At 51.1% G+C, this 20,713-nt stretch overlaps 1 protein-coding gene across 8 annotated transcripts in view; it reads right to left on the bottom strand.

Annotated features, from left to right (window-relative positions):
* Positions 1-20,713, bottom strand: part of TTLL5 (tubulin tyrosine ligase like 5) — a 234,727-nt gene that overhangs the window by 16,621 nt on the left and 197,393 nt on the right. For all 8 annotated transcript variants that reach the window (XM_050955655.1, XM_050955657.1, XM_050955660.1 and 5 more), the window contains 2 exons: positions 18,246-18,331; positions 14,555-14,680 (listed from right to left, as the gene is read on the bottom strand). In XM_050955655.1, the coding sequence (XP_050811612.1) occupies positions 14,556-14,680; positions 18,246-18,331 (211 nt within the window). In that variant the 3' untranslated portion in view covers position 14,555. The remainder of the gene's footprint in view (positions 1-14,554; positions 14,681-18,245; positions 18,332-20,713) is intronic.

The following is a 20,713-nucleotide window of genomic DNA, read 5'->3' as shown; positions in this document are numbered from 1 at the left end:
TTGGCAGCCACTTCTTGCTAACATCACCAACCTAAGAGTTAGCAGAATAATACTCTGTGATTATTAACCAGCCTGGCTGATAAATGTGCAACTTCCGTCAGAATTGGAGCTGGACATACCTCTCCCCTGGTTTTATACAACACTGTTTTGTTTGTAACTCCTTGTATTGTTATTGTGTTATATACATTTATGTCAAGACACTCAAAGCCCGAGATAGGTGTTCTTTGGTTTAGAGCTTTTACAATAAAAATAAGTAAAATAAAATAAATTAAAATTAAAATAAAACTCTCTTTCTCAGACACTCACAGGTTGGGGGCAGCAGGACAGAAACATGAGGAGAAGAGATGAGGGGGAAACCACCAACATCCCACTGGGATAGAAATGGATCATGGGTGACTCCCATTGGACCCCTAAAACCGATCACCTTAGGTGTCCCAGCAGCATCCCCTTCACCAGGCATACACTGAGCATCATGTTGAAATGAAGGGTAAATTGCCCTTTCGGATCTCTTCTGTACTGAGACTCTTGCTTCTGATTAAGTATCTGTAAAAATCTCTCTCAGTAATAGAGAAGCTGGCCAGGAACTGCTATTTTGGTCTTATAATAGTACCCTTCACCCTCCAGTCTTCTCCCTGAAACTTCTGCCTTGTGTTGCCACTTTCAGCATGGATGAATAATGAATAAAGAAGTGTGTAACTCTGTAGCCGGTTGGAGACCTTCCTCAGTGCTGCAGTGCTACCTGCCTCCTTGCCTGTGTTCAGATGCTAAAAATTCCAGGGGGGAAAAGAGATACCTTTTATACCAGGGAAACCTCTTTTTCTTGAGATAGGCACAGAACAATTTATAATTTCAGGTACTGTGTCTCTACAAAGGGGTGGAAAGTAAAACATTAAGATATGGCAAAGAGTGTGCCCCACATGCCTGATATTATTACCATTACTGAATGAATAGGCCCTCAGAGGTGACTGGCTCAAATTGAGTAACAAACTGACTAGCCCATAGCCTTGTGGTTTCATTATCTGCACACAACCAGCTTGAACACTGTGCCTGCCACAAAGGCCATTCCTGGAACTGAACAGACCCACCATAAACTTCAGCACAGGCCATTCACTCAGCAAGCAACAGCCAGGCAGCCTCAGGAGGGTGGGATTGCTCTTCTTAATCCTGGCTGATTACTTTGCTAGCACACAGTGTGTTGTTAAATTCCATTAGGGAGAAAATAGCAGAGGAATAGTTTTCTCTAGGGACCCTCAGTCTAAGGCAGGGTGAATCTAAACCTGGTTCATATAGAGGGACTAGAGTTTTCTCCAGTGGAACTGGTAATGTAATGGTTGCCCATATGGTCTGATTTTCAGAGTTGCGGGGCAACCACTACTTCCATTTAGTCAATGTGGGAGAGGGGGAGAGAAGCAGGTTGCGGATGTACAACACCTGAGAAAATCAGAGGAACTAGAGGTTAAGATTCCTAATCTGAATTTGTTGCTTGGCTCAGAACCTGGGTAGTGTTGTCACAGCAAAGTGACACTCACCTTGCTCTCTGATCTACCATCACGAGTTCAAGTCAGGCTCACAGCATCCATAAAAAACGGTTACTCACCTTTTGTAACTGCTCTTCGAGATGTGTTGCTCATATCCATTTCATTGTAGGTGTGAGTGCTCGCTACATGCACTGGTGCCAGAAGTTTTTACCCTCAGTGGTGTCTGCAGGGGATTGGCTCTGGCGCCCTCTGGAACAGTGAGCATATGTGCCGGTATAAGGGCGCCACCGACCCCCTCCTCCCTCAGTTCCTTCTTGCCGGAACTCCGACAGAGGGAAAGGAGGGTGGGTCATGGAATGGACATGAGCAACATATCTAGAAGAACAACAGTTACGAAAGGTAAGTAACCATTTTTTCTTTGAGTGTTTGCTCAATGTCCATTTGATTGTAGATGACTCCCAAGCAGTACCTTCGGAGGTAGGTAAGAGTTCACAGATGTGTCGATTGCAAAGCTCTGTCAAATCCAGCATCATCCCTGGGTTGCTATCACCCAGATGGCGTAATGCATCAAAATGTGATACTGATGACCATGTCACGGCTTTACAGATGTCCTGGATGGGGACACAGGCCAGGAAGGCAGCCGAAGACGCCTGATCCCTAGTAGAGTGAGCATTCACTATCGGTGGAGGTACTGCCTGTGTCAACTCATAACAAGTACGGATGCAGGTGGTGATCCAGTTCGAAATCCTCTGAGAAGACACCAGAAGGCCCTTCATCCTGTGATAAAGAGCTGTGTCAATCTGTGGAAGGGATTGTTGCGTTCCAGATAGAAAGCCAGGGTGCGCCTGAGATCTAGAGTGTGCAGACACCTCTCCTCATTGGTCGTGTAAGGCTTTGGACACAACACCAGGAGGAAGACATCCTAGTTGACATGGAAGTGCGACACTGCCTTTGGCAGGAAGGCTGGATGAGGTGGCTCTGAAGTGAGGGCTTTAAACTCAGACACTCGCCTTGCCAAGGTAATGGCTACAAGGAATGCAACCTTCCACGACCGGTGCAAGAGAGCAAGAGATGAGAGGCTCAAAAGGAGAACTGGTGAGACTGGAGAGGAACAGGTTGAGATCCCATTGGGTAACCGGATCTCATAAGAACGTAAGAATGGCCCTTCTGGGTCAGACTAAAGGTCCATCTAGCCCAGTAAAGACGATTACTCACCTTTGTAACTGTTGTTCTTCGAGATGTGTTGCTCATATCCATTCCAATTAGGTGTGCGCAAGCCGCGTGCACGTTCGTCGGAAGATTTTTACCCTAGCAACACCTGGCGGGTTGGTGGGGCGCCCCCTGGCGTGGCGCCGCTATGGCACCGGATATATACCCCTGCCGACCCGTCCACTCCTCAGTTCCTTCTTGCCGGCTACTCTGACAGTGGGGAAGGAGGGCGGGTTTTGGAATGGATATGAGCAACACATCTCGAAGAACAACAGTTACAAAGGTGAGTAACCGTCTTTTCTTCTTTGAGTGCTTGCTCATATCCATTCCAATTAGGTGAATCCCAAGCCTTACCTAGGCGGTGGGGTCGGAGTGAGAAACTGCAGAATGCAAGACTGCTAAGCCGAAGGCTGCATCGTCTCTGGATTGTTGGACCAGGGCATAATGGGAGGTAAAGTTGTGTATCGAAGACCATGTAGCTGCTCGGCATATCTCCTGAATAGGCACTCGAGCTAAGAAGGCGGCCGACGAGGGCCTGAGCCCTGGTCGAATGTGCGGTAATATGACCCGGAGAGGCGTGAGCTATATCGTAGCACACCCAGATGCACGCTGTTATCCAGGACGAGATCCTCTGGGTAGAGACGGCCTGGCCTTTCATCTGGTCCACCACTGCAACAAAGAGTTGGGGTGTTTTGCGGAAGGGGCTCGTACGGTCAATATAGAAGGCGAGCGCCCTACGGACGTCAAGCGAATGTAACTTCTGCTCCGTACATGATGCATGCGGTTTGGGGAAGAAGACCGGCAGGAATATGTCCTGGTTGAGATGAAAGGCCGAGACTACTTTAGGGAGGAAAGCCGGATGTGGGCGTAGCTGCACCTTGTCCTTGTGGAACACCGTGTATGGTGGGTCCACCATCAGAGCCCGAAGTTCAGAGACTCTCCTAGCCGATGTAACGGCTACCAGGAAGGCAGTCTTCCATGACAAATATAAGAGCGAGCAGGTTGCCAATGGCTCGAACGGGGGGGACGTAAGTTTCGTTAGAACTAAATTGAGGTCCCAGGAAGGGGCGGGGCGTCGCACAAGAGGAAATAGACGCTCCAGGCCTCTGAGGAACCTCAAAACCATAGGGTGGGAGAAGACGGAGTAAACGCCTTCGCCGGGGTGGAAAGTAGAGATAGCTGCTAAGTGTACTCGCAAGGATGAGATCGCGAGGCCCCGTTGTTTGAGATGCCAGAGGTAATCCAAAATAGTGGGGATGGAAACCTCCGTAGGTGCAACATCCCGCGTGTGACACCAGCAAGAGAACCGTTTCCACTTGGCTAAGTAAGTAGACCGAGCAGAAGGTTTCCTGCTACCCAGGAGTATCTCTTGTACTGGGGCTGAGCAGCGTAATTCCTATCAGGTTAACCATGCAGGAGCCACGCCGTCAAGTGGAGGGATTGCAGGTCTGGGTGGAGAAGCCTGCCGTGGTCCTGCGTTATCAGGTCCTGATGGAGGGGCAGGGGGATCGGGTCGGCTATCGAGTGGTCCAGTACCATGGTGTACCAGTGTTGCCGGGGCCACGCAGGGGCTATCAAAATCAGTCGAGCCCTGTCCCTGCGAAGCTTTATGAGAACCCTGTGCACCATCGGGAAGGGTGGAAAGGCGTAAAGCAGGTGGTTCACCCAAGAGATTAGGAAGGCATCAGATACTGAGTCCAGGGCGAGACTCTGGAAGGAGCAGAACCTCTGACACTTCTGGTTGTTGCGGGAAGCGAACAGGTCTATGTGGGGAAAGCCCCACTTCTGGAAGATGGAGTGAACAATGTCTGGGCGAAGCGACCACGCGTGGGCGAGAAAGGATCTGCTGAGATGGTTTGCCAGCGTATTCCGGACTCCTGGGAGGAAGGATGCTACAAGGTCTATAGAGTGGGCTATACAAAATTCCCACAGTTGGATCGCCTCCTGACAAAGGGGGAAGAACCGAGTCCCGCCCTGCTTGTTGATGTAGTGCATTGCTGTTGTGTTGTCTGTAAGCACTAGAACACAACGGCCTTGTAGATGATGTTGGAACGTCTGGCAGGCGAGGCAGACTGCTCTCAGCTCCTGGACGTTTATGTGCAAGGACAGCTCTTGAGCTGACCAGAGGCCTTGCATGCGGCGATGGCCTAGGTGTGCCCCCCAGCCAAGAGACGAGGCATCCGTTGTTAGGGACACTGAGGGTTGTCTCGGTTGGAACGGCATCCCTGCGCACACCAGGGAAGGCGTTAGCCACCAGTTGAGGGAGCCTAAGATGGCTTGAGGAACGGTGATGACCATGTCTATGGAGTCCCTGCCTGGGCGGTAAATTGAGGCAAGCTAGGCTTGGAGGGGACGCAGGCGTAGTTTGGTGAGCTTGGTTACAAAAGTGCACGCAGCCATGTGACCGAGAAGGCTGAGGCAGGTACGGGCCGAGGTCGTCGGGAAAGTTTGAAGGCTTTCTATGGCCGAGACTAGCGTCCGAACCCGGGGTAACGGAAGGCAAGTTGTTGCGAGCTTGGAGTCTAGAATGGCCCCAATGAATTCTATTCTTTGAGTGGTCACTAGAGTAGACTTCTCTAGATTGATCATCAGGCCCAACCACTCAAATAGGCTCGTGATGGTGGCCACATCCCTGGTGACTTGGGCCTCGGATGTCCCGTGGACCAGCCAGTCGTCTAGGTAAGGAAAGACGCTTATGCGCCGACGATGGAGAAAGGTGGCCACTACCGCCATGCACTTTGTAAACACGCGCGGGGCGGTGGAGAGGCCAAACGGAAGGACTGCAAATTGAAAATGCTGGTGGTGCACCATAAACCATAGGTACCGTCTGTGCATAGGGTAAATTGAGATGTGAAAGTATGCATCCTTCATGTCAAGAGCAGCGTACCAGTCTCCGGGATCCAAGGATGGGATGATGGTCCCCAATGACACCATGCGGAACTTCAACTTTTTCAGAAAGACGTTGAGACCGCGCAGGTCTAGGATGGGACGGAGACCTCCTTTTGCTTTGGGAATTAGGAAATATTGGGAGTAAAATCCCTTGCCCCTGAACTCCTCCGGCACCTCCTCTATAGCTCCGATTGAGAGGAGCGTGCGGACCTCCTGCCAGAGGAATTGCTCATGAGAGGGGTCCCTGAAGAGGGATGGGGAGGGCGGGTGGGAGGGAGGGGGGGCAAAACAAATTGAAGACGGTATCCAAATTCCACCGTGCGTAGGACCCAACGGTCTGAGGTTAATTGGGCCCACGCAGGGAGGAAAGAGGAAAGGCGGTTGGAGAACTGAAGAGGATCCTGGGAAAGGACTGGTGCTCTGCTCTCGGGCACACCTTCAGAAGTTCGATTTTGGTCCCGCTGATGGTTTGGCGGGCGCGTTATTCTGGCCCCCTTGGGAACCCGATTGTCTCCTGCGGTTCCCGCGACCACGTCTCCTGCTAAAGACTTGTCATGGCCTGGGCGGGGGATAAGGGTGCTGAGGCTGGGTACGGAAGGACCATCTTTGGGTTTGCGGAGTATGCATCCCGAGGGAACGCATTATGACTCGATTGTCTTTGAGACTCTGGAGTCTAGGGTCCGTTTTCTGAGAGAAAAGGCCCTGTCCCTCAAACGGAAGGTCCTGAATAGTGTGTTGCAATTTGGGAGGTAGACCCGAGACCTGCAACCACGATAGTCTCCTCATTGTAATGCCTGAGGCCACTGTTCTGGCTGCCGAATCAGCAGCATCGAGCGAGGCCTGCAGGGAAGTCCGTGCTACTTTCTTCCCCTCCTCCAGAAGGGCTTGGAATTCTGGGTGGGAGTCCTGTGGGACTAGTTCAGTGAATTTACCCACCGACTGCCAGGTGTTATAATTGTATCTGCTGAGTAGGGCCTGTTGGTTGGCCACTCGCAGTTGGAGGCCTCCGGCGGAGTAGACTTTACGCCCCAATAGATCCATCCTTCTAGCCTCCCGCGATTTTGGGGCAGGAGCTTGCTGGCTATGGTGCTCTCTCTCATTCACAGATTGAATGACCAGGGAGCATGGCGGAGGATGGGTATATAAATATTTGTACCCTTTAGAGGGTACCATGTACTTCCTTTCCACGCCTCTGGCCGTAGGAGGGATAGACGCCGGAGATTGCCAAATGATGTCTGCTTTGGCTTGGATAGACCGGATGAATGGCAAAGCCACGCGAGTTGGCGCATCTGCCGACAATATGTCTATGACCGGGTCTTCCACTCTGGGACCTCCTCCACCTGGAGGTTGATATTTAAGGCGACTCACCTTAGAAGGTCCTGGTGGGCTCGGAGGTCAATCGGGGGCAGGTCCGATGAGGTGGTACCAGCCACTGCCTCATCTGGTGATGAGGAGGATGACAGACCCGGCACAACTGGATCATGCAGTGACTCCTGTTCTTGAGGAACATTAGGGTCCGGGAACACCTGAGGGTCCGGCGCCAGAGCTGAGTCGTCTGTACCTGCTGGAGGAGGGCGGCTAACAGTGGCCTCTGGTGCTAGGTGTTCCAACGGGGCAGAACGAAATGGTACTGTAGGCTCGCCTTGGGCCTGATGATATGCCCAAGGCATCCAGAAGGAGCACTGAGGCACTTGTTCCGTGCCCTGAGCCTCCTGAAGGAGACGGCTCTGCGGGTCTGAATCCCCATACACAGCGCTGTCAGCGCATGAAGACTCAGATGGGTGCCGTGATGGCCATGGCGGAACAGAGTGCACGTGAGGAGGGGCCCCGTGCGCAGGGTACCGTATGTCGTGTCGTGCCGTGCCGGAGCACGGTACCAGGAGTCGTACCGGTGCAGAGAGGTTGACAGGGACCTGCAACCAGCGTGGTGCTGGGAGGTCGACCGGGATCGTGAAGGTCAGTGGTGAGAGCGGCTGCGGCGAGAATGGTGCTGGGAGCTGGACCACCGTCTGGAGTACCGGTCCGGAGAGCAGGATCTTGAGCGGTGCCGCGAGTATGACCAGTACCGAGAAGGGGATCGGTACCGGGACTGCGAGCGACGCCTGGACCGGGACCGGCGGCGAGATCGGGAACGCCGGTGAGATCTCAACCTCGAGTGGTGCCTGCCTGTGGCGTCGATGGAAGGTGGCCTGACCAGGGCCGGCTTCCCCGCTGATGAAACAACCCGCACCGGCGGTGCCGGGGGCTGAGGGAGGGTGGGCTCCATTAGAGCAATGAGTTCCCTTGCCATTGAAAAGGTGTCTGGGGTGGTGGGAACGAGAAGCTCTACCGAGACATGTGCCGGGAAGCCGTCACGCACCGGACTCGACGGCTCTTGCATGGCTGGAATCAACGGTGCCGAGATCGCCAGTGCCGCGGCAGTTGTTGGTGCCGGGCGACTCGGTCTTGGCTGATGCTCTGACTGTGGCGTGGGTATTGGAGCCGCAGGAGCCTTGGCCTTCTTGGCACGTGGGGAGAGGGAGTGGTGCCGGGCTCTGTTCTGTGCCGGTGACGGCTGGTGCTGGGGCGTCTTGGCGGTGCCGGCGCTCTCCAGTGCCGACGAGGCACTTCTCCCCGGCGCGGACCGTGCAGCACTCGGTGCCGAAGCTGGAGGAGTGAGCGCCGCCTCCATTAGGAGCTGCTTAAGGCGAAAGTCTCGCTCCTTTTTTGTCTGCGGCTTAAATGATTTGCAAATCCGGCACTTATCTGTGAGATGGGATTTCCCCAGACACTTTAGGCAGGAGTCGTGGGGGTCTCCCGCTGGCATCGGCCAGTGGCAGGCCGAGCACGGTTTGAAGCCCGATGAACCAGGCATGGGCCTGGGCACCGGGAGAGAGGAGGGGGCTAATCCCCAACCCTCTAAGTATATACACTAACTACGTTAATAAAGGTTAATAAAGTATAAACTACAACTATAACTATACAACTATATATACAACAAGTACTAGAACGGTGAATAGCTAGGGAAGTGGAGATCAGCTAAGCTGCGCTCCACTGTTCCAACGACCGACATGGGCGGTAAGAAGGAACTGAGGAGCAGATAGGTCGGCAGGGGTATATATCCGGTGCCACAGCGGCGCCACGCCAGGGGGCGTCCTGCCGACCCGCCAGGTGTTGCTAGGGTAAAAATCTTCCGACGAACGTGCACACGGCGCACGCACACCTAATTGGAATGGATATGAGCAAGCACTCGAAGAAGAACCTGTCCTCCAGCAGTGGCCAGTGCCAGGTGCCCCAGAGGGAATGAACAGAACAGGTAATCATCAAGTGATCCATCCCCTGTTGCTCATTCACAGCTTCTGGCAAACAGAGGCTAGGGACACCATTCGTGCCCTTCCTGGCTAAAAGCCATTGATGGACCTATCCTCTAGGAATGTATCTAGTTCTTTTTTGAACCCTGTTATGGTCTTGGCCTTCACAACATCCTCTGGCAAGGAGTTCCACAGGTTGACTCTGCATTGTGTGAAGAAATACTTCCTTTTATTTGTTTTAAGCCTGCTGCCTATTAATTTCATTTGGTGACCCCTAGTTCTTGTGTTATGAGAAGTAGTAAACAACACTTCCTTATCTACTTTCTCTATACCAGTCATAATTTTATAGATCTCAAGCAAATCTCCCCTTAGCCATCTCTTTTCCAAGCTGAAAAGTCCCAATCTTATTAATCTCTCCTCATATGGAAGCCATTCCATACCGCCTAATCATTTTTGTTGCCCTTTTCTGAACCTTTTCCAATTCCAACATATCTTTTTTGAGATGAGGCGACCACATCTGCATACAGTATTCAAGATGTGGGCATATCATGGATTTATATAGAGGCAACATGATATTTTCTGTCCTATTTTCTATCCCCTTCTTAATTATTCCCAGCATTCTGTTCACTTTTTTGACTGCCACCGCACATTGAGTGGATGTTTTCAGAGACCTATCCAAAATGACTCCAAGATCTCTTTCTTGAGTGGTAACAGCTAATTTAGACCCCATCATTTTACATGTACAGTTGGGATTATGTTTTCCAATGTGCATTACTTTGCATTTATCAACATTAAATTTCATCTGCCATTTTGTTGCCCAGTCACCCAGTTTTGAGAGATCCTTTTGTAGCTCTTCGCAGTCTGCCTGGGTCTTAACTATCTTTAGTAATTTTGTATCATCTGCGAATTTTGCCACGTCACTGTTTACCCCTTTTTCTAGATCATTTATGACTATGTTGAATAGGACTAGTCCCAGAACAGACCCCTGGGGGACACCACTATTTACCTCTCTCCATTCTGAAAACTGACCATTTATACCTACCCTCTGTTTCTCGGACTGGAGGAAACAGTCTCCCGAGGCCCTTCAGGAACCTGATTGTCATCTTATGTGAGAGCACCAATCTATCCTGGACATGAGGGGGGAAGGCCAATATGACTGCCAAGTGCACCTTGACTGATGAAAAGGCAAGGCTGTGGTGCTTTAAATGCAGCAGGTAATCCAGGATGGATTGCAGAGAGGCGCCGACCAGAGAGATATTCCGCTCTGATGCCCAGCAGGAGATGCACTTCCACTTTGCAAGGTAGGTCTCCCTAGTGGAGGGCTTTCTGCTTTCCAGGAGAACCTGCTGGACCTGACTGATGCAGGCTTGCTCCTCGGAGCTTAGACACGGAGCATCCATGCCATGAGGTGGAGAGAAGTTCGGTATGGGTGCAGCAACCTCTCATGATCCTAGGAGAGCAGGTCCAGATGGTCGGGGAGAGCCCACGGAGCTGCTACTGCCAAGTGCATGAGCGTGCCGAACCAATGCTGATGAGGCCAGGCTGGCACAATTATAATGACTTGTGCCTTATCCTTCTTGATCTTGGAAAGGACCCTGATGAACATTGGGATTGGTGGGAAGGCATACATTAGAGCCCCCAACCATGATAGGAGAAAGGCATTGGATAGCGAGTTGCTGTCAAGATCCTGCAGAGAGCAGAACTGGTGACATTTTCTGTTCTGCTTGGTAGTGAACAGGTCCACTTGGGGAGCTCCCCACTTTTGATGACCTCTGAGGGGAGGGACCACTCATGGTGAGAGAAGAACCTGCTTAGGTGATCAGCCAGTATGTTCCGAACGCCAGGGAGATGGGAGGCTTCCAGGTGGATCGCATGCTGGATACAGAAGTCCCACAGGCAAAGGGCCTCCTGACACAAGGCCAATAATTGGGCTCCCTCCTGTCTGTTGACATAGAACATGGCAGCCATGTTGTCTGTCAGCACCTGTACCACTCGACCAGATAGATGGGGAAGAAATACCTCACAAGCTAGGAAGATGGCCCAGTCCTCTCAGATATTTATGTGATGCGACAACTCCTCTCGCAACCATAGTCCTTGAGTCTTGAGGGCACCAAGGTGTGCTTCCCAACTGAGGTCAGATGCATCCGACACTAGGGATGCTGTGAGTCTTGGAGTCACAAATGGAACATCTTCCATCAGCGGGTGTAGGTTGGACCACCATTGTAGGGAGGTGAGTACCTGGGGTGGGATCATGAGAAGCCTGTTTAAAGAGTGTATGGCTGGGGAACAGACCAACGACAACCACATTTGAAGGAGTGTTAGCCATAGTCTTGTGTGCCAGACAACATAGGTGCACATGGGTATGTGCCCCAGGTAGAGCTGTCCCTTGGGTATGGTGAATCGGGGTGACCACCCTGGGCCCTGTGCTTTGGGCGCCCCTGCAGGCTGGTGTGATTGGCCAGCGTGATCGGTCTTGGAAATGATGGGTCGGTCCCAGAAGTGACGGATTCGTCACTTCCACCCCAGGCCCTGGCCCCAGGAGTCTAAGGCAGACCCGAGCACTGATGATCTTGTGCATCTTGTGTGATCAGATCTGACATTGCCTTGAACCTGGTTTGTGGCAAAAATGCTCTGGCCTGGGTGGAAGACAGCTCTTATGAACTCTATCCTCTGAACAAGGACCAATGTTGATTTTTGTTCATTTATCAACAGGCCCAGAGCTTCGCAAGTGGGTTGCAGAGCCCAGACACTGCATTGCACCTGCTGCTCAGAGCAGCCCTTGATGAGCCAGTCATCGAGATAGGGAAAATATCTGGATACCCCAATGCTTGAGGTAGGCTGTGACTACCACCATGCACTTTGTAACCACTCTTGGTGCCGTTGCTAGGCAGAACAGGAGCACAGCGAACTTCCCACAAACTGTAGGAATCTCCTGTGGCCTATATCTCCTGCTCCTTCTGTAGTACGGTTCTGCTCTGGTCTAGCTCGTGAACCTGTGTGTGTGCTGAGGTTTAAATCTCTTCCTAGCATGGGCCAGGGGGGTACTGTACAGGCCCAGAGCAGAGTGGTCCTAGAGTCTTTCAGGCCGTGTAATCTACTGTCCGTTTGTTCAGCAAACAGAGCCAACCTGTCAAATGGGAAATCCTGGATAGATTGTTGGACTTCCACTGGCAGGCCAGATGACTGCAGCCACAATGCCCGCCTCATTGACACCCTCGACACCATGGCTCTGGCAGTGGAATCCGCTGCGTCTGAGGTAGCCTGGAGGGAGGCCCCTGCAATTGCTCTATCTTCATCTAATATGGCATTGAACTCCTGCTTAAAGTCCTGCAGGAGCGAGTCAGTAAACTTGGCCATGGATTGCCATACATTAAAATGATATCTGCCAAGCAGGGCCTGGTGATTTGCAATGCAAAACTGCAGGCTGGCTGTAGAATAAATGTTCCTGCTATATATGAGTCATTTCGTGTCTTTATTCTTGAGGGGTCGAGCTGGGCTAACCCTGCCTTCCGCACTTGTTGGGTGCTGCTACTACTAGCGACCCGGAGGTGAGGGCATGTACAAGTACTCAAACCCTTTTGCAGGGACGCAAAATTTGCGCTCTGCCCTCTTGGACATAGGTGGTAAGGATGACAGGGTCTGCCACAAGACTTTTACGATGTTGACCACCCCATCATGGACAGGAAGGGCCACCCTTGCTGGCGCTGCTGCGACCAGCATGTCAAGTAGAGAGTCCGCTAGTTTGGACATCTCCGCCTTCAATCCCAGGTTTGCTGCAACCTGTTTAAGCTCCTCATGGTCTTTGACATCATCTTGAGGCACCATCTGCAAGGGCCCTGCTACTTCCTCATCAGGCAATAAGGAGGCGGAGACCAGCCCAGAGTGAGGGGCGGGTTCCCTGTTCCTTGCCTGGAGAGCCACATGTCCTGGAGGGAGTGGTTCCTGGGCCCCTTGGCCCAACCCGAAATCCAAGCTCTGGGGGATAGGAGGGTGAAACACTGATGCTGAAGACCCTGAGACTAAGCGCTGGGTCTCAGAACTCCCAGCTTGGGAACATGCTCATGGATATACCTCTGCCAGGGCCTCGGGCTTTGACACTGTGGCCACGTACTTATAGATTGTCCCTGGGGAAAACCTGCTAACTGTGCAAGTGCTGGTAGGTCTTTTGGGGCTGGCAACTCTTCACTCTCAGAGCCTGAGGACCAATAATCTTCTTCAGGTGACCACGATGGCATCACCATACGGTAGACTTTCCTGCTGTATCTGTCTGCCTCATGCCTGCCATTCAGGGAGCAGGAACCAGGAACCTGCTGAGCCATGTCGCATATCCAGTGACCGGCGGTATTGTGCATAGGCCCGGTAACAATCTGGGGAGCAATACCACTTGCTCTGAGGACGGTGTGCAGGCTCTGACGACCAGGACCAGGAGTGTGGGGACCATCTATGATGTTCTGGTGACTGATGACCGGTGTTGAGGCTCTGGCGACTAGTATTGGGGCAGTGGTAACTGGCAAGGCTCCGAGGAGCGGTGCCGGGACTCCTGAGAGTGCCAAGGCGGCTCTGGTGAGCAGTGCTTGGGAACTGGTGAGCAGTGCCTGCCAGGTGATTGTTGCCAGGGTTCTGGGAACCGATGGCGTGCCTCTGTAGCCCGGTATTGTGGGTCCGGTGACTAGCATCAGGATCCCAGGGCTTGGTGCCTGGTGTCTGGCAATCTGTGCTGGAAATTCGTCAACTGGTTGCGGGTCTGTGCAGCTCTGGAGGTTGCTGGCACGGCACTGGAGAGTGAGATTGGGCTGGGGTATGGTGCCACAGGGGTGAATTATGATGGGGTGCCATTAAAGACTTTTACCTTGAAACGGATGGGAGGGAGGGGTCCTTGGGCCTCTCTTCCTGAGGAGTGGGCGGGATGGGCAGGGAGAAGATGTCGTCTGCCGCTTGAAAGGCTTCCGGGGTGGATGGCACCATGAGGTACCGCATGCCTCTACCACTCCCCAGAGTAGGAGACAGATCGTGGGGTGGGCTTATTTGTGGATCACTGATTGGCATGGGCTTCTTACAGCTATTGCAAGGCTTGAAGCCCAAGGAGCAGGGCATGCCCCATCTTTGGACTAAGTCCTTCAGGGGACTAGCTATCACTAAAGTATACTAAACTATGAAGAACTGCTAACTATCAGCTAACTGCAACTATTTTCAAAGAAAAAAGTTTAAAGAACCACTGAAAGGAGACCACTTGCTAGAGCAAGGGGAGTGTTCCAGCACCAACACTGGCCGGTAAGAAGGAACTGAGGGAGGGAGGGAGGGGGCCAACGCCAATCCAGAGGCACCAGAGCTGGTCCCCTATGGATACCACTGTGGGTAAAAACTTCTGGCACCAGTGCAGTGGCGAGCACACATCCCTACAATGGAATGGACATGAGCAAGCACTCGAAGAACTAGTATTTTCTTACACCTGCAGTACCACCTGTAAGTGGATTCTTATCTGAGCAGATTGGTTGCCAGCTTCTCTAGTGCCTGTGTTTCTCACTTCCACAGAACCTCAGACTCACCTTCTCCTGGGTTACCTGCCTCTCTCACTCTTCTTCTCTTTGCTGAGACCCAAAATCTACTACCCTCAGCAAGGCAATCAGAGTTACCTCTGAGGACAGAGGAAGAAGAATGGGCTGGGAGTCCAAAGGTGGCTGCTGTTACCTTAAATTGGCCCTGCCTGCACTGTTTTTCTCTTTCTCTGCCCTACAACTGTGCCACTGGATCTGGAACGGCTGGAAAAAGATTTGGATCTGGCGAACAGAAGCTGGGGGCCAACTTCCAAAGGACCTGGAAAATGGAAAAGATGGCTTAGCTTGGGGCTGTCCCTCCCTCCTTCTGCACAGAAGCCTCCCCATTACTTGACCCTCACATCCCTTATGCTAACAACCATCAGAAGGCAGCAATAGCCCAGTGGGTATGTCTGGAACAACAGGGACCCAAACAGCTTTTCCATGTGTCTCTGTTTATGGTAGTGTGACTGCAGACCCATCCTGCCCCAAGGGATTACAACATACCTAGAGATATACATTGGTACAGACATGTGAAAGAGGCTTAGAGCCTCTGTTTTAAATCTTGGTCCCAATATCGTCAATGGGAGTTTTTCACATTGACTTCCATTGAGCCAGGATTTCACCCTCTGTATGTTGGTGTCTGACTGGCCTTCTCAGACAAGTGTGCCTCTTTCACCCCATGTTATAGATTAGAAAGGGCAGGACTCATCCAGGAGTAGTCTCTACAGCTGAGCAGTAGAGGAGGAGGAAGATGCAGCTCTAAACCCTGCAAAGATACTACCGTATAATCAAATGGGCAGAAGGATCTCTCCACTGGCTTCTTTGATAGCCTCTCCCAACTCAAAAGTCAGTCAAAGCCCTGCCCACTAGGGAGCAGGACCAATCCCAGGGTGCTCCATGAGTTTGCTCAAGTAATACTCTCCTGAACCTATTTTCCCCAATGGATGTGGTTGTGCTGCTTCCCAATTCACTACCCTGAAGGTTTCCATGTCAGGACCTAATAAACTGAGTTTGAATTGGCCAAGCAGAGAGTGAATGCTCCTTCTGACACTTCAGAATCCATGTGGAACTTTCAGGCTGAGAGACAGAAGGGAGGGTATTTTGCCTGCATCCTCCCTTGCTGACCCTGGGGCTGTGCATAGAACTGCCCTGTTTAATCTCTTGCCTTTCCAGGTTACTATCCATTCTACTTCTAGGATGAGTCCTTCAGAACAACCTCCCTTCTCTCTTACCCAAAGTCATGCCATACTGTATCTGAGCTAGACTGCATGCTCCTCAGGGCAGGGCCCATGTCTCCAATCTCTCCAGTCAATGCCAGGCACATGTCGGGCACTACTTATAAGTGAAATGATAATCAAACCTTATGATGAGAGAAACAAGGGCTACAGAACAAAGAAGGTACTGGGTTGCAGAGGGAGAGGAAGAAAAATGGCATAGTCCCTCAGGCACCTGGAAAAGGGGGGCCTAAAGTTGAATTGGGCAAAGTATCTTCCGCTCACATTTCCAAGAGCAACAATCCCTTCTCTCCAGTTATTCTGCTCACTGAAATAGCACAAACTACTCTTGGAGCTGTAACACCTTTCTTCCGGGGCAAGGAGAAGGCTTTAAGTGGCTTACCCAGCAAGTCATGCTTCCATTAGCCCTCCTCCAAGCTCTAAGCTCTGTCACTCGAGCTTATACAACAGGCTCTGGCCTAAACTCTTCATTTCAGATTCAGAGAGGCAGGTTTGCCCTGGGTCAGCTAGCCACATCCTGCAGGAGAGGACTAAGATTTCTACCTCATGTGTTCACTTCAGCTTGAACACTCCCAGTACGAATGGTTACATCCCTCCCTTGAAGAGGATCTCACAATTACCAAGGGACCCATACTATCTAGCTTACATTTCCTACAGTTCTAGACTGTTGCTGTCTATTGTCCCTCTACTGACAATTTCCCTCACACGTGCTCTGCATTAATTCCAGGAAGATGCTCACAGAAATAGGGAGGGGTTGCTGCCTGCAGTTACAGTAGACATATACAGGATCAACAGAAGGAAATACTTTCAGCAGTGGCCAGAAGGGAGTCGGAGAATACATTGCATGTAGAGGGTTTGCTTCCTGCAAGGCTGAAGACTGTAGGGTGGCAATGGCAGGAGCTCTGGAGGCAGCAACCGAGAGAAGAACAGTGCTCAACAGACTGGCATGTTCATGCAGGATTACATAAATCAGCTTGGTCAGATCATAGGCACTGAGTTTTCTTTTTCCCCAGGGGTGCTTCACTCCCGCTTCACCCCAAGACCCTGCCCCCACTCCATCCTCCCCTGAGGCCCCACCCTCACCCCGTCTCTTCCTGCCCCCACTCCGCCCCTCCTTCAAGGCTCCACCCTCACTCCTTCTCTTTCCACCCCTGTTCCGCTCCTCCCCGAGGCCCCGCCCTCGTTCTGCCTCTTCCCTCCCTCGCTCCAACCCTTCCCCAAGGCCCCGCTTGCCACCGCTCGCTGCTTTCCACCCTCCCGCAAGTGTCTCTCTCAGCCGCTTCAACAGCTGATTGGTGGCAGCTGCTCGAACAGCCATGGCTAGTGGGTGCTAAGCACCCGCTATTTTTTCCCATTGGGTCAGATCCTCAGGACTGGACTTTTAATCTGTAGTCCTATATATATCATGGCCCCAATACTCTGCAGCAAACGGGTTTTGAATTGTGCAAACTAAAATTCTGCACCAACTACATATACATTAAAATAGAGAAATTGTGTTATTTATTTTCATATTGAATCCCATTTTACACTGTCCCCACCCACATTATCAGGTCTGAGAGGGCTGCAGATTTTTCGGTTAACTATTAAAACTGCTGGTAGTAAAGCTGAAGGTTTTGGCAGGTGGTAAAGCGTGGGAGGAAGTTTGGAACTGTACAAGAATTGCATTAGCTGGATGTTTTTGCTAAATGATCAGCAATGAAATTGTTAATGTTAATATTGGAAATGTCATCCTTAAATTTCAGAGCTAACCCCCCCACTAGAGATGAATGGGGCAGGTCACTTCTTTTTGAGCTATTGTTTCAGGCTGTGCAGACTCAGGCAGAAATCACTGCATCAGAGACACTCAAGTCATGTTCTCATGGTTTTCTTAGCAACCATAAGGGCTAAAAATATAATTATTTAAAAATTAAAGCTCAGATTCTGGAGCTCAATTGTGCTGCAAATTCCATGGCTGCAGCATCACAGAATACACACGGCCTTGGCAATAACATCACATACAGTTTTGGTTCATCTAAACCAACAACATATCTGTTCTGCAGACACTTTTGAAGCAACGGAAAAAGATCAGGTTCTTGTTCCCTAGACACCAGTCCCAGAGGAACCTCTTTGAATTAAGCAGTCATGAACCAGAGAAGTAAGAAAATTAGAGAAGACAAATCCATATGACATCCATAGAGTAACCCTTTCTGGACAGAGAGGCTTTATTACAAGACAGAAAAGTAAAAGTAAAAAATGCCCTGGCCTTTTAAAGGCCAAACAGAAACAGCAGAGCGTCCCTTAGCCAAAGCTAAAAGCAAAGGTGGCTCATTTTAGTCAAGCTCTCCTTTCAACCATATTTCTAGGGATTCTTCATCTCCACCTCTCCTTGCCAGACTCAGCCCCAGCTACTCCTCAGTAAGTCCTTCTGACAGTGTCCCAGGAGGAATTAGTTCCACCCTCAGATGGCCCCAGGGCTGCTACTTGCAAACCACTGCACTCAGGGTAAGAAACTGTGTCTTTTTCTCTAGCCAGAGGTTTGGCCCCTTCCCTGCCAGCTCCTGGAGATCAACACAGTCCATCATTCCATTCCTTTACTCTTCTCACCTTGTCTGTGGGACCTGCACTCACCTGTGGATTTTGTGCCTGGCTCACAGGATGCTGCGCTGCTAAGGCTGTTCTGGAATCCATTCAGCTGCCCTTCTGTAGAAGTTACCCTGGCAGATAAAAGCACTGGATTAGAACGAGATCAGCATGGAAAGGCCAGGCCAGTGAGAGACACTAAGTCATATAGGCCACTGGGGCTGAGAGATGGGAGCCACAAAACACTACCTGAATGTAGAAAGAAATGGGCAGTGCCAGCAGGAAGCTCAAAAAAGGTAAAAGGGAGATAAGTGAGCCCACAAGCACCTGCAAGAGCCACTCCTATATGCCTCAAACAGCTGTTTGTCCTGAGTGCCCCTGTGCCTGGCTCTGAGAGAAGCAGATGGGAAGTGAAGGAAAAAGCATTTGGTTTTGAGCTGCCAAGTCACAGAACACACTTAATAGTACCATGGGGTCCATACTACTCAGTGCTCTGAAACAGAAAAAAAAACCAGTTACTTACCTTCTTGTAATTGTTGCTCTTCGAGATGTGTTGTTCATGTCAATTCCAATCAGGTGTGCACACGCCACGTGCATGGTCATAGGAAACTTTTCCCTTACATGCATCTGACGAAGTGGGTATTCACCCACAAAAGCTTATGCTCCAATACATCTGTTAGTCTATAAAGTGCCACAGGACTCTTTGTTGCTGTTTTCCCTTAGCAGCTCCCGTCAGGTTGGCTAGGGAGCCCCTGGAGTGGCACCTTCATGGTGCTAAATATATGACACTGACAACCTGACTCCCCCTTCAGTTCCTTCTTGCCACCTACTCCGACAGAGGGGAAGGAGGGAGGGTATTGGAATGGACGTGAACAACACATCTCAAAGAACAATACTTACAAGAAGGTGAGTAACCATTTTTTCTTCTTTGAGTGTTCGTTCACGTTGTTTCCAATCAGGTGACTCCCAAGCTCTCCCCTGGAGGTGGGGCTGGAGTTAAGGAACCACTGACTGGAGAACTGCCCTGTCAAAAGCTGAATCCTCTCTGGCATGCTGTGTGATGGCATAGTGGGTAGTAAACGTGTGCATGGATGACCAGGTCACTGTTCTGCAGATCTCCTGGATGGGCACCTGGACCAGGAAAGCTGTGGATGAGGCTTGAACCCACGTCGGTGGCTCTGTAATAGGTGTAGCTGGAACCTTGGCGAAGTCGTAGCAAGTACTGAGGCAGTCCATTATCCATAACGAAATGTGCTGTGAGGAGACTGGAAGCACTTTTATCCGATCTGTCACTGCTATGAACAGTTGATTCAATTTCCTGAAAGTTTCGTGCGCTCAGTGTAGAACGCTAGCGCTCTCCGGATGTCTAGCGAATGAACTTTCTGATCCCACGCACTGGCATGCAGCTTGGGATAGAAGACTGGTAGAAAAATGTCTTGTCCAATGTGCAATTGAGATACCATCTTGGGCAAGAAGGCTGGGTGAGGCCTGAGCTGCACCTTGTCCTTATGGAAGACCGTGGGAGGGTAGAGAGTGGAGGTCAGTGCTTTCAACTCGGACACCCTCCTGGCTGAAGTGATGGCAACCAGGAACTCTATCTTCCACGAGAGATACAGAAGGGAGCATGTAGCCAGTGGTTCAAACGGGGCTCCCATTAGGCTGGAGAGAACCAGATTGAGATCAAGTGGGTATAGGTGGTCGAGAATGTGGGTATAGTCTTTCCAAACCCTTTAGGAAATGGCCCACCATGGAGCTGGCGAATACAGAAAGCCCCGACTTTCCCGGGTGAAATGCCAAGATGGCTGCAAGGTGTACCCTGATGGATGATCCTGCCAACCTTTGCTGTTTCAGATGTAGTAGGTATTCCAGGATGAGTGGTATAGATGTCTGAAGCGGAGATGTGTGATGCTGCTCACACCAGCACGAGAACCTTTTCCACTTAGCTAGATAAGTGACCCTAGTGGAAGGTTTCCTGCTACCAAGCAACACCTCTTTCACCAAATTTGAGCACTGGAGGTCTGTTGGGTTTAACCATGAAGCTTCCAAGCCATGAGATGAAGGGATTGGAGGTCTGGGTGAAGGAGGCGACCATGGTCTTGTGTAATCAGATCTAGGTAAAGTGGTAGTGCTATCGAGGCGTCCACTGACATCTCCAGAAGCAAGGAGTACCAACGTTGTTGGGGCCATGTCGGGGCCAGCATGATCACTTCAGCTTTGTCTCTGCGGATCTCGAGCAGCACCTTGTGAATGAGTGGGACCGGTGGGAAGGCATACATGAAGTAGTCACCCCAAGGTAGCAAGAATGCGTCCGAGATGGAGCCCGGACGGTGTTTCTGGAAGGAGCAGAACGTTGGACACTTCCTGTTGCTCCTGGTGGTGAATATGTCCACCTGGGGAAAGCCCCATCTTTGGAAGATGGAATGTAAGACGTCCAGATGGACTGACCACTCATGGTTGAGAAACAACCTGTTGAGACAGTCTGCAATCTTGTTCTGCAGGCCTGGGAGACTATTCAC

The sequence above is a fragment of the Gopherus flavomarginatus genome, chromosome 5, assembly GCF_025201925.1.
Source record: "Gopherus flavomarginatus isolate rGopFla2 chromosome 5, rGopFla2.mat.asm, whole genome shotgun sequence".
NCBI lineage: Eukaryota > Metazoa > Chordata > Testudines > Testudinidae > Gopherus > Gopherus flavomarginatus.
Note: the sequence above shows the minus strand (reverse complement) of the source record. Positions and strands in the feature narration are given on the sequence as shown.